This window comes from Ascidia mentula, chromosome 4 (genome assembly GCF_947561715.1).
Source record: "Ascidia mentula chromosome 4, kaAscMent1.1, whole genome shotgun sequence".
Classification (NCBI taxonomy): Eukaryota; Metazoa; Chordata; class Ascidiacea; order Phlebobranchia; family Ascidiidae; genus Ascidia; species Ascidia mentula.
The window spans coordinates 12776901-12790773 of record NC_138569.1 but is presented as its reverse complement, the minus strand read 5'-3'; the positions used below and the strand labels follow the sequence as shown (position 1 = coordinate 12790773).

The window sequence follows — 13873 nt, the reverse complement described above, 5'->3', positions numbered from 1 at the left end:
ATTAGCGGACAGTGCATTGTTTACGCCAATTATTGTTTACAAACCCATGTCGCAAAGCGAGTCGGCGTGTGATTCGCCCGTAGAGGGACGACAGGATATGGGGGCCGCTTACTCGGTAATAGTGACAACCCCCAAATTCCAGCAGAAATTCAATCAACCCCTCGCTCTAACGAATACACTTTTAACCCCGGTCCTTCCGGTTACAGTAACTACCCCAATTTCAACACCTCTCAGAATGGTCAAACCCTTTTTACCGAAACTACTTTCGTTTCACCCGGTAGACCGTTGCCTATGGTTTTCAACCCTACTAACAACGTGATAGGCTATTCGGGATCGCTGTCCAAGGTTAAATTGCCCAAATTTCGGAGTGGCTCCATAAAACTGTGGTTGGCATCCATTGACAAGATTTTTCAAAACCACATCGCCAATCAAATTGCTTTAATTTTGAGCGGAGTTGCGCTATCCAGTGTTCATAGAGATCAACCAGACGTTGTATAGGACGCATGTTGGTATTTCTATAAACCTCTGTCACAATAGAAATTTTACATCACAATGCAAACCAGTGATAAGTCAATTTTGCGGTTGAATGAGCGCACATGCGCGTGCTGTTGTCATGGCGAATTTTAGGGTGTTTGGGGGTAGTTTTGGGCTATTTCAATCAGGTGGTGATGGTGGGTGCTGCTGAAAATGGAGCACAAAATTCAGGCTGTATTTGTGGAAAAACGAATCGTTTAAGTGTCCAATCATTTGTTGTTTTACGAAAGATCCATCCCATATCCACAAATTTTGATTAAAATTAGTCTCAGAAAAATGGTTTAGCCACCCCCCTAGGGGCATTTTCCCCTGTTTTTTTGATAAAAAAGGCAACGAAAAATGGAACCGGATTTTGCAGAAAAATGAATTGTTTAACTGCCTACGCATTTGCGTTTTTGTGCAAGTCCCAACTCTTCTCTATGCAATGGCATCAAATTTAGTTGCTAAAGAAGTGCCAAAGACCTATAGGTCCTTTAGTAATCTATGCTGGAAATCAATACACTTATTGCATTATTTTTTATTCAAAGGAAGCAAATGATTTGTGTTCTAAATATCCATAATATTTCAATATGCCTATTTGCAATAGTCTTGAAACAACACAAGGAACCCAAAGCAAACTTGACCAGACATGCAAATTAAAAGAATTATGGCAGTATAGCAGCATAACAGCAAGTTGCATAACTTTGGCACTTCCTTACTCATGGACAGAATCATCCCCAAGTCTGGGAAACAAAATACTACACTTACGTATCAAACACAATAAAAAGCAAAGATTTGCATAGAATCTTACTGAACTAGGTAGTCTTTAACATTAGTATGGCCATGTTTGCGGGCCAAGCCAATCAGAATTCCTGTAGCACATTTTCCCTGGCGGTTCCGGCATATACTGCAGTTGCAAAAACCTCTGCATACAGGACACTTCCAATTCTGCACACATACATCAATGTAGAAAGAAATTTTGTACAATTAGAATATTAGCATACTGGATCAAGAAGGGATTCAGCCACAGATTCACCGTATCTATTGAGAAGACATGGTCCACAAAACTGTCCTCTAATACCAACACATTGCTCACAGCGACAGCATGATTTGGTATCCATAGTCTTTTGTCTGCACTGGTGACAACTAGTTCCCTGAAATAGTTTGAAAGCGAAACTAGTTTTTACAATTTTCTTTCCAAATTGAAAATAATGTTTTGGAAAATGAATATACTCTGGTGTAAGGTAATATTTAAATTGGGAGCATATTGTCCCACAGACAGCTGTTTAAATCAGGGTTTCCCAAACTTTATTGCTTGCAATCTCTTTCATTTGATCAAAATTTTCCGAAAACTCCTGGTGTTTAGCAACAATTCTTGGGATATTTTATTAAAACATAAATATTTAAATGAAATTACTGATAAACCATAGCATTATTTTATGGTAGTGCAACAGCTCCTCCTGATTGACATCCATTAGATCAAAATGCGATTTTTTGCATGCAAAGAGATAGGAAGCTCGCAAATAAATTTCCATTTCTTAAACTGTGGGTAGAGTTTCGAACTGAATTTTTAACTTGTTTTTTTGCATCATGAGGTGACGGAGTCCAAATGATGTAAAGCTACTTACTCAGAAATAGTGTTTGTAAAACTGGTGAAGTTCAGTACTACTATACAAGTTAATTTAAAAAATTAAAAGAACATACACTGCAAATTTTTGCAATGTGACATATTTCATAATCATATGCAGAACTTCTTTTTCTACACAAGTCATTTTGGTGTTACATGCCTTATGTCTAGACATTCATTCATTAATTGAAGTTGTTGTTTACAAAATTCCCGAGAAACAAAACTAGTTAAAAGCGAAGCAATACAAAATGTGCCTGTTAACTTATTAAATTCAAAATTATTCTGCCATCTGTCTGCAGCTTATACACAATTCAAAAATTATTATTTGAGAGAAGCTTCATGTTTTATTTTGTTGATTTCTCAATTAACTTCTGATGCTAGCACAACATGTGTATATCCTTTGCATTTATACTCAAGTAAAGTATGTTGTTACTTTGGTGTGGTGATTGTTTTTACCAGACAAATCATACATTTTGACGAATTTATTATCATGCACCATAAAACTTACAGCAAATTAATTATTTCCACCAGAGACACAATTCAAATGACATAACGTCTGAAACTTTTTTCTTCTGTCTTGTCTTTCTTGTTTGGACAAAATATATCTGATAATCTTGACCAGTAAATTTAGTAAAAAAATACAGATTAGGAAGGATTTCAAATTGCAACATATAAACTTGGGACATAACACCAAATTTAAGAAATTTTGTTTGGTCACTTAGTTTTTGGAGTACATTGTCATGATTAAAACCCCAGTAAATTTTGTTTTAAGATACACACAAAGAAATAAGCAGCACATTTATAGGGTTTCATGACCCTGTAAGATAACTTTAAAATAGTCTACTTATGGCAGGCTATGTTTTTTGCCTTGAACATCTTTCTATTACATACAAAAGCAATTTTAGCCATACTATTACTCACAAACTATGTCAGGATTATGGCACAATTCCATTATGTCAGTAAAGACATGCTGGGACACACTTAAAAACAAAAGTAAGATGGAATACTTACACTTTTGATTTCCATTTACACATGTTGTTCAAAAAAATTCTTCGGAAAAACATCGCATTATTTTGAAAAAGGATAGTTATAAGTTATTTTTTTACTCGTTCGAATCACTATATTTCTAATTTTACTAAAAAAAATTTTTCGCGAGTTTCCTACCTCTCAGCATGCAAAAAGTCAGCATTTGATCTCCTGGAAATCATGTGTAATAGAGATTCTCCAGGAGAATAAAGAAACAAAGAAAACAAAAGCCGATGAGAGTATACCATGGAAAAACCTCCCCAGAACTCAAGAACAGACAACAATGCACTAATTTTGTTGATCTTTTAATTGGTACTGACAAATGAAATTATCTTTTTTCCCAATAAAACAAATGCTTTGTAACTTACAGCAAATCTGAGACAACTGTTTAGAATTTAAGAACACATAAAGCAGTATGCTACCTGTATTGCATTATATATCTTTCCAACAGAATGTTGAGCAATGTTGTCCAGCATGGCCTTTGATACATCCTCAACAGGAATAATAACATGTGGCTGTGATAGCGATGAGCGGCAACGTTTTCCTCCACCTCAACAGCTAATAAATTTAGCATTTTTGTAGCATATTGTTACAATATTTATTATCACCACTATCATGTGTCTCATCGCACAATTTTCGCTTTCTGGAAACCAGCTTAATGAGAAGTTGGTGGTTAAAAGTGTTTGAATCTGGGCTGGAAAAATATTATTACTGTCAACTGCAAGGTTTAACAATATATAAAAAAGCATTACAAGAGCTTTTTTCAGAATATTTTTATTTTTCATAACTTTAAATAAAATAATTTGATGCAATAAAACTTATACACCTGTTGGACATGTCCTCTGGACACAATTTGGATCGCTTCCTTGTCATGTAAAAGTTCCTTGAATATTCATGTTCGTTTTTTATTGCTTGTGGAGGTGTCTACAATACACCAGTATTGTTAAACCCAAGCTGTTTTAGCACAAAATAGTATCCTTAAATCAATGCAACTGATACTTCATACAAACCTTTGTCCTGAAAGTTGGCGATGATGTTTTCATCTGGCAATACACTTGATTCGCATTAAATTTTTCCATTAACTTATTGAGCTGAAACATTGGGTAATGTAAATGGAAGTACAGAAATCTTAATTTTCCTAATACAGTAAGTAAAATAAAATTAAACAAACCACAACCATTAAAATTAATATATAATTAAAAATTAGGTTCAGTATAAGAGCACACTCAAAACAATAGAGGAAACTCCCAACGAAAATACATGTTGAAGTTATACTAAAACATAGATTTAAAAATACATAATACAAGGCTTAGCTTTAAATGATAGCAGTTTTGATTAAATTCCTCCCATTCATGAGTACAGTCATGTCTTTCTTATGACTATTCATGACAGTTTAAGTGGTGTTAAATTATAAACACTCCTGTATATAATAATACAATTATTTAACTATTGTAGCACAGCTGTTTATCTTGTCATAAACTTCTCATATCAAAAATACTTCGAAATTAAGTTCGGATCATAGCCAAACATTCGTAAGGTGCTCTAGGTTTGCATAATGTCACATCATTCAACTGAATTTTTTCGCCAAAACCGAATTTTTGGCTACAGTTTGAACCTTATTTAGACGATTCTTATTAACTACTCAAAATATTTTGGATTCCTATTAAGTTGTTTGGATCAAGTAATTTTTAACCACAGAATTGTCAACCAAAACATTTCCAACAAAAACTAAAATTCCCACCATGTTTTTCTTCGAATTTTGTATTTGTTGTCGCTTTTGTATGAGATCATTTTCCTCATCACTTTCACTATCAGTATCTCTGAAAAATCTTATGAGAGCTCAGTAAATTCATATCTTAAACCTAATACATGAAGAATTGCTCAATAATCCTTACGATTCAAAATTTTGTGGGAGTGTAAAAACTGGGTCTTCACTCTCATCTGGATCAGAAAATCCTAGTAACAAAATACTAAATGTTATAGGTGCACATCACAAATTTACACAGAAAGAGCATACAATATGCGATTCTGCTCAGGTCACATTCTGCAGCGTGGTTTTACTCAATTGTTTTTTGCATAATTGGGAAATTGTTATTTATGCCTATGTCCAATACAAAATGAGATTGATACATCTTTAACAAGGGTCCTGGTGTTGAAGTCTATGGTTTTTGCATGAAGTCGAAGTCGCTAGAAATACCTTCGACTCCTTTAACTTACTGCTGTATTTATGGTCAGCATTTTTGGTAACATTAAATTGTTTGCAAACATAATTACTCAGATATGTTAAAACATGAATTGAAAACAAAAACCTTACATTCTTGTAACATCACAAACCACAAGAATTGAAATTCAAAAACCCATCATTAAAACCTCCAGCAAGACTGAAAAGATAGAATTTGAGATTGCAACCATAGGCGCTTAGTCGGGGGGCACAGATCCCCCCCCCCAGGCTTTTCAAAAACAAATGAGGTTGACTATTGTGTTTGTCCGCACCATGTAATTCGTCGCATTCCTAACGTTCCAAGAAAAAAAACTAAAAACAATGTGTTTCTTACACGACGTATCTGTAAGCAAGTCACAATAGTACAATAAGCAAAAGAAAAAATGAGCCTAGTGAATATCACAGTTGCTAGAAGACGGTGGTTTATTTATATAATAATAGTAATAGTATCGGAACTGGTTTTAAGTGTAGGCAATAAAGCACTACTTGATCCATACATTAGGCGCACGATCAATTTATGAGGAAAAAAAGGATTTAAATTGCGCCTTATGGTCCGTAAAATACGGTACACAAAATATGTTGACCTAGTTTCGCATGCGTAACGACATCTGTTGTTGCAACGTCAGTGTCGCAGTATGATATGCGAACAGGTACTGGGTTTCGTCGTACACCGATCTCGTGTGTTCATTGTTAACGCCGCCCTTTTGGCTAATACGCCTCATGCAGTGAAATTCAAACACAGTTTTTCGATACTTAATGAAGTCATAGTAACAAATTATAACGTCACAATATATCCGCCTTTTGTGAAATATTTTTATAGCTAAACAAACGCAACTGTAATTTTTTGTCAAATCTCCGTGAAAACCAGAAAGTTTCTTTAACGTTGACCGAAAAAACGCATCGCGCTTGCACTGGCCATTGTTTACGAACAGGGAGCATTGTTACGGAACACTTGCGTTGTTACCAAACATGTTGCATTGTTACGAAACAAGTGTCATTTTCCGTCAGGGACGAAATGCATTTTTTGGAGTCGACGATGTTGCAATGGCAAGTGGTTTTCTTGTGTGCAAAGTCAATTAGTTGAGTTGTTGAACACGTTGCCAATATTTACGCATGTTGAAAACAACTGTTAGCGCTCGCATAGGTGTAAAGAGGAATAGAAGGCCACCGCATGCAAAATAGTTTTTATTTGTATGTTTTCTTGATAACGTAAGCCCACATTTAATCTCTTTTAGGTAACAAATATATTCAGGTTTTTCTTTCGTCGTGGTAATAAAACTACGGCGTATAAGTTCTATCGCTAAAACTCGCATCGAGTGTTCCATAGCGTTACGCAATTGCGCAAGCCAGGATCCAGCGTTTGTAACAATTTGCGCCAACACGGGCGTTCGTATTTTGCAATGCTCGACCACAATTAACCTTAGTTTACAGCGGAAAATCGGGGAATTCCCCAAAACAATTCGTCCCCCCCATCCTGGATGCGCCTATGGCTATACCAACAGCTTTAACAAAATTTGAACTACAAGAAGCATTGCAAAAAGATGTGTACAAGAAACAACAAATGGAAAGCAAATTTGGACGATCCAAACTTAAAGACTGTTCTGGACAATCAGACCACGACAAATATCCGAATTGCCTTAATTTTCCTGAAAAGAATCAAGTCAAGACTTTTCAGGTCCTTTTCCTTTCTGAGAATATTTTTTGAATAATTCATTGCTGATATGGCCAGGCATATTTATTACTATAAGATGGCTCTTTCAACAAAAATAGTTGTAACTTTCAATGTTTCGGTTTTGATGAAGGCTGCTGCATCGCAATCGAAACGTTGAAACTTACAACTATTTTTGCCAGAAGAGCTGTCTTATGATAATATTTTTTTCAATATTTGATGAACACTCCAGACATGGGCGTATCCAGGAGGGGGGGTCCGAGGGGTCCGGACCCCCCCTTTTGTGAAATATTTTGTCTTTTTTGATAACTAAACAAAGCCACTGTATTTTTTATGTGACGATTGGCGCGAACACCGGCGTTCGTATTTTGCGATTCTCGCCCACAATTAACCTTTTTTTTACACCTGAAAATCGGAGAATTCCCTAACCCCCCCCCCCCTTTAAAAATTCCTGGATACGCCCCTGACTCCAGATATCCAATTCCAAAAAATCAATTCATCAAAAGCAACATCAGTCATTTGATGCTTCCTTACATTATAAAACCATTTATAGTAACACACATAAAAGGCACAATGATCACAGTACAAAACCAATACAAAACAGTGAAAAGAAATTTATTATTTTTTGAGAAAATAAGTAAAATATCATAACTAGAAACGTATTAATTTATTGTACAATTTTTGTAGTCATAAAAAATTTTGAAACCTTTAAAGGAAAAACATTTTGAATTACAAAACATTTGAATTTAACACAAAACTTTACAACTCTGCCAGAAGTATGAGAAGCTCTCTCCTATTGTTTACAAAATACTTTATTCGAATGTTTTTTCAGTCTTTTTAGAAAAGTCTGACCCTTTTTATCACCACTAGTACACTATCCAGACATGCTAAACCACACTTTTTAACTGTACACGATTCTTCACATAGGTCCATATAGAGAAAAATAAAACTGTGAAACATGCACTATTCGACCATTGTTTGTGTGTTTTGTTGGATTACAATTAACACTATTATCTAAAAAGCTTGGTATGTTGTCACAATACTTTAAAGTACATGAAATAAGTAGCCCAGATTGGAAAAAAATGTTGTCTTTTGCAAAAATTTACCGATAATCCACGCAATATTAATTAACAATCGCAGAAAAAAATCCTCCTCAACAAAAAAACTTTCCAATTTGGTAAATAGCTATTTACAGCAAATATGGAACAAAAATTGACCTCCATTTCATCATTTGTGACAAATTTTGACTTTATGGAACTATTTTGACTTATTTGGACAAGACAAAAAATAATGGCCCTCATCATAACATAATGTAGGCTACACACAGATGATGATCACCCATATTTTTCATATAACTATATAACACAACAACTTTTGAAGAAATGCAAATAATTGTGCAACCCGGTTTCTCACTATCCTTCTTGAAACCATAAAATCCGACACATCCCATGTGTATGATTACAAACCATTGAGTATTACCTGATGTCTACCTAAACAATATCACATGATCGGATCCGGATGTGACCAAACCCAGTATTGTCCAGTTTTGAACATGGATCTAGGCAGTGGAACACTATCAACACCTCGCTCGAACAGCTATAAATCTATACAGGTTCCAGTTCGCATAGTCGTGTAAGCAGCAGTAAGCTTTATATTTTTACATAAAAATTACCTAAGAAGTCTTCTGTTTCATTAGACTGATTAAAAATCTTCCATAGATCTTCACTGGAACTCATGATCAACTCCAGTATTTTTTAGGGGAATACTGTCTTCCTTCGGCGGATATAAAACTACTGTCATTCTGGCAGAATCCAAAATATGTTTTTGGAAAAATGCGTTCCGCATCATTAAACAGCATTTCACAACACGGTTTACACCATACAACTGAGTTTCATCTGGGGTTTATATTAAAGCAGATACATTATTTTGGAAAATATTTCATTTAAAAACTATTTCGCATTAATGCTACTAAAGAAGTGCCAAGAATTCCATCAGAATGAACTGAAACGCGGGTCTTTTAAGGCTTTTTGCTTTGTCGGTAACGTCACTTTCAATCAAGTGTCAAACCACATTCCGCCACCTAGAATTTTTTTTAAATCTCTGTATCTGTCAAGAATTGGCTGCTGAATAGCGTGTAAGCAATGAAAATCGGTAGAAGTCCCACGTATTCCGTCAGAATGACCTGAAACGCGAGTCTTTTAAGGCTTTCTGCTTTGTCGGTAACGTCACTTTTTTTCCGCCACCTAGAATTTTTTTTAAATCTCTGTATCTGTCAAGGATTGGGTGCCGAATAGCGTGAAAGCAATGAAAATCGGTAGAAGTCCCACGTATTTCGTCAGAATGACAGGAAACGCGGGTCTTTTAAGGCTTTTTGCTTTGTCGGTGACATCACTTTCAATCAAGTGCCAAACCACTTTCCGCCACCTAGAATTTCACCGGCAAAGCAAAAAGCCTCAAAAGACCCGCGTTTCAGTTCATTCTGATGGAATTCTTGGCACTTCTTTAGTAGCATTAATGCGAAATAGCTGTCAAATGAAATATTTTCCAAAATAATGTATCTGCTTTAATATAAACCCCAGATGAAACTCAATTGTATGGTGTAAACCGTGTTGTAAAATGCTGTTTAGTAATGCGGAACGCATTTTTCCAAAAATATATTTTGGATTCTGCCAGAATGACAGTAGTTTTATATCCGCCGAAGGAAGACAGTATTCCCCTAAAAAATACTGGAGTTGATCGTGAGTTCCGGTGAAGATCTATGGAAGATTTTTAACCAGTCTAATGAAACAGAAGACTTCTTAGGTAATTTTTATGTAAAAATATAAAGCTTACTGCTGCTTACACGACTATACGAACTGGAACCTGTATTGATTTATAGCTGTTCGAGCGAGGTGTTGATAGTGTTCCACTGCCTAATTTATTTGTATTTGATCCGGTGACGCGTTTGACCACTATAAACCTCCCTAGGGGATGTCAAATGGCGCTCTCTGATGACCTTGGGCAACTTTTGGGCTTTCAAACAACTCCACTTCCACACCTTTACGAAGGAAGCCACACAACCGAAGGAAGGTGCACTCTCGAGAATGAATTTTCGACCATTTTCGTCTATTGTGATCTCGTTGAACCGCGTATAGTGGGCGATTCACTTGTTCCCCTTCTGGATACCATCCCAGCTCAAGGAGAGCCTGGGGACACAGTGTTTAAAAGGTTCTGTTACGGAATTATTTCGGCAGCTTTGCAATTAAGCGGTTAGATGTTTTTGGGTGGCGATGTTATCCCCCAATTAACCCTTCTACCTAATTTGGTACTTTGCACAAAACTGCCTCCCTAATTCTGATACTGTCCGGCTCACCACGAAGCCAAAGTAACCCAGGCTGATTTAACTTATTGGACGTCGTGTTCAACTATAAAACGAATAAAAACAGTACAAATGACACTGGCCAAGATCTCAATTATCCACAACACCGTAACATAGATGCTCACTACACGACGCCCAGAAGGAGACTCTGAGGTTTAGGGAAATCCTTCGCTACAACACAATCACCAACCAATCAGGATGCGCCTTCTCGACACGCGGCACATCCGGGGCATACAAAAATAAACGGAGCGTAAAATAATAGGAAGAAGAGGGGAGACAGAGGTAATAAAATAGTGTGGTGAAAATAGGTGAAGTGCGAGACTTAAAGCAATATACGTGCGTAAAACAATATAATAAATAAGGTGGTAACAACGAAAGAAAACAGTGAAATTACAAGGTGCCAGCAAGAAAGGTGAAAACAATGAAATACATACAATACTTAACAAAAGTGAAAGGTGACGTGAAGGAAATAAAATTCGTTACACTCCCCCCAACCCAAGAATTGTCCTACTCCTGTTGGACATTGGTCTACACGTGTGTCTCCGACGAGAATCGAACTGGCCGGCATCGGGTCCGTGTAGACCTTCTGCATCCGCCCGAATTATCCGGTGAACTCGATGCCTCTCCATTGTCCACTCGGGTTGTATTTGGCCTAAATACATACACCAACGTAGGTTGTTGATCTTCGGCCTGCGGAGGTTCTGCCGTTTGCTCAGCGGGCATTGGGAATGTATCTGTGGTCGGTTTCAGCCGATTGAAATGGACAGTCTGTTGTTTACCAGTCCCATCTTCAATGACATAGTTCACAGGCCCGCGTACTTCGACCACTCGGTACGGACCTTTGTAGGGATACTGCAATTTCTTGCACCGACCTACGGGAACGACCGGGTTCGTTAACAGCACATAGTCTCCCATCAAGTATGGCTTTCCCCGTTGTCGCAAGTTGTAGCGGTCTTCCATACGCTTGCGCTGTGTCATAAGACTTTCCCTGACAATTTCTTCGGCCAGCTCTAGGCCGTCGCGTAACTGGTCGATCTCCACTCCGTAAGATCGTCTTGAATCTTCTCGGAGGGATCCCAATAAATCTGCCGGAAGGCGCAACGGTCGGCCGGTCAGAAGGGTGTGCGGAGCTTCTCCCGTTGCTTCATGGGCGCTTGCGTTGTAAGCCGCGACTACTCCTGGCAACGCCTCGTCCCATCGTCGTTCGTCTTTCTGTATGTAATTTCTTATCATTGTTATTATGGTCTTATTATTGCGTTCGACACCGCCATTTCCGGGCGCGTGATATGACGTAGTTCGGCTTTTCTTACAGCCCATCAGGCGCAGCAGCTCGGAAAACAGGTGACTTTCAAAATTTGTCCCTCTATCGGAATGGACCGTTTCCGGGACGCCGTGCACCGTAAACCAATTGCGGTAAAGCAAGCTAGCGGTCTCATTTGCGGTTTGGTGTCGCATCGGCCACGCTCTAACGTATTTCGTGAAAAGGTCGCAGGCTACCAGTATAAATTGGTAACCCGAACGGGTAAGTGGTAGTGGCCCAATAACATCTACTTCAATCCTTTGCATGGGTTTATCCTCATGCGAAGGTATAAGCGGCGCTTGAAAATGTTGTGTTGGCTTTTTGTTGTATTGGCACGTTATACAGTTGCGACAAAACGTCTCGACAGATTCGCGCCATTTATGCCAATAAAACCGCTCGGAAACTTTGGCTAACGTTTTGGCAATGCCCAAATGTCCCCCTCCATGTACATCATCATGTAAGCTGGACGTCGCTTCCCCGACAAGGCTTGTCGGCAAAACGATTTTTAAATCATCCTCCCAAGAGGAGTTTCCGCGGCAGCAAAGAATGTCCGCCTTCAGTAACAAGCCACTATAGCGGGACCAGTAGTGGCGAATCGCGGCGGATTCTCGCTTGATCGCTTTAAATTTCGGGCGTATACCTCTCTTGACCCATTCTCTTACGGCAGCTAGCTCCGGGTCGTTACTCTGCCGCTCCAGCAGCTCGTTCTGTTCATATCCGATGGTTGCTTTCAAGTCCAAGGCGTTAACCTGTTCAATCCCTCGGCCTTCATCCACTATCTTGTATGGACATTCTGGATCATCCTCCAGGGAGTCTAGACGGGAAAGTGCGTCCGCGTTACGGTGTTTGCTTCCCTCCCTGTGATGTATATCAAAATCATAAGCGGAGAGATGTTCGACCCAGCGCGCACATTGCCCGTATAATTCTTTTGACTTCCACAGCCACCTCAACGAGGAATGGTCAGTCCGTAACATAAATTTTTGACCAAGGAGATAGCAACGGTAAAGCTTGGTCGCAAATATTACGGCGAGCAGCTCTTTTCGCGTGGTTGAGTAGTTGCGCTCTGACCTATTTAGGGTACGGCTGCCATAAGCCACAACACACTCCTTACCGTCAACTTCCTGGGAAAGGACGCATCCCACGGCCGTATCGGATGCGTCCGTGTCAAGTATGAATAACTTATTGAAGTTAGGGTAACAAAGGATCGGAGCGGTCGTAAGGTACCGTTTCAATTGAGCGAAGGCCTCCTGGCATTGGTCGCCCCACTGGAACCGCTTTCCTTTTTCTGTCTGCCTGTGGAGGGGACCTGCGATCTTCGCATAGTCACGAATAAATTTGCGATAGTAAGATGTTAGGCCTAAAAACTGCCGGATCTCTTTCACATTACGCGGTGTTGGCCATTCGGAAACCGACTGTACTTTGTTGGGGTCGCATCGTATTCCGTCCTTCGACAACACGTGACCTAAAAAAGCCACCTCCTCTTTGAAAATCGAACACTTAGACGGCTTTAACGTCAGCCCCGCGGTTTGAATTCTCTCTAGGACGTCAGCTAGTCGATTTAAGTGTTGCTCGAAAGTATTGGAGTAAACAATAATGTCATCCAGATACGCTAAGGCACCCCGCCACTCGATCCCGCTTAATACCATGCGCATTAAGCGTTGAAAGGTCGCTGCCGAATTGCATAGACCCATAGGCATTACTTTAAATTCAAACAGGCCGACGTTACTGGTAAACGCAGTTTTCTCTTGCGAAGAGGCATCCATAGCGACCTGCCAATAGCCAGATTTCAGGTCTAGCGTAGAAAAATATGCCGCGTTCGACATTTGGTCAAGGCTGTCGTCTATCCGGGGGATCGGGTAACTGTTCTTTTTAGTTAGCTCGTTTAGCTTGCGATAATCGACACAAAAACGAGTCTCACCGGATTTCTTCCGAACCAACACGATCGGACTGCTCCACGGCGATTTAGACGGCCGAATCAGTCCTTGTTTGTCCATTTCTGCCAAAATCTCTTCCACTTTCGCCTTGTTGTGGTGGGGCATGCGGCGGGGTGGCTGTCGCACTGGAGCGTTATTTCCTGTGTCGATCACGTGACGCACCACATCCGTGCGTCCAAGGTCAACGTCAGATGTTGAGAAGGCGTCCTGGTTGGCGCGAAGAAG

The 13873-nt window shown here is 39.1% G+C and overlaps 2 protein-coding genes across 3 annotated transcripts; both read right to left on the bottom strand.

The window, feature by feature from the left end:
* Positions 1–1046: 1046 nt before the first annotated feature.
* Positions 1047–8862, bottom strand: LOC145898671 (cell division cycle-associated protein 7-like). Of its 2 annotated transcripts, none has more exons than XM_082987217.1 (10): positions 8729–8862; positions 5062–5122; positions 4908–4995; positions 4177–4257; positions 3993–4090; positions 3775–3860; positions 3589–3716; positions 1518–1667; positions 1325–1461; positions 1047–1256 (listed from the first exon to the last, which is right to left on the bottom strand). In XM_082987217.1, exons 1-10 carry the CDS (start codon positions 8790–8792, stop codon positions 1229–1231), a joined length of 921 nt encoding a protein of 306 aa, XP_082843343.1. In that variant the 5' UTR covers positions 8793–8862; the 3' UTR covers positions 1047–1228. The 2 variants fall into 2 exon arrangements, with proteins under 2 accessions (XP_082843343.1, XP_082843344.1); XM_082987218.1 differs by having other exon boundaries at positions 4908–4986.
* Positions 8863–10942: 2080 nt separating this feature from the next.
* On the bottom strand, positions 10943–11731 carry LOC145898109 (uncharacterized). The gene is made up of 2 exons (XM_082986546.1): positions 11337–11731; positions 10943–11171 (listed from the first exon to the last, which is right to left on the bottom strand). Exons 1-2 carry the CDS (start codon positions 11729–11731, stop codon positions 10943–10945), a joined length of 624 nt encoding a protein of 207 aa, XP_082842672.1.
* Positions 11732–13873: the final 2142 nt, after the last annotated feature.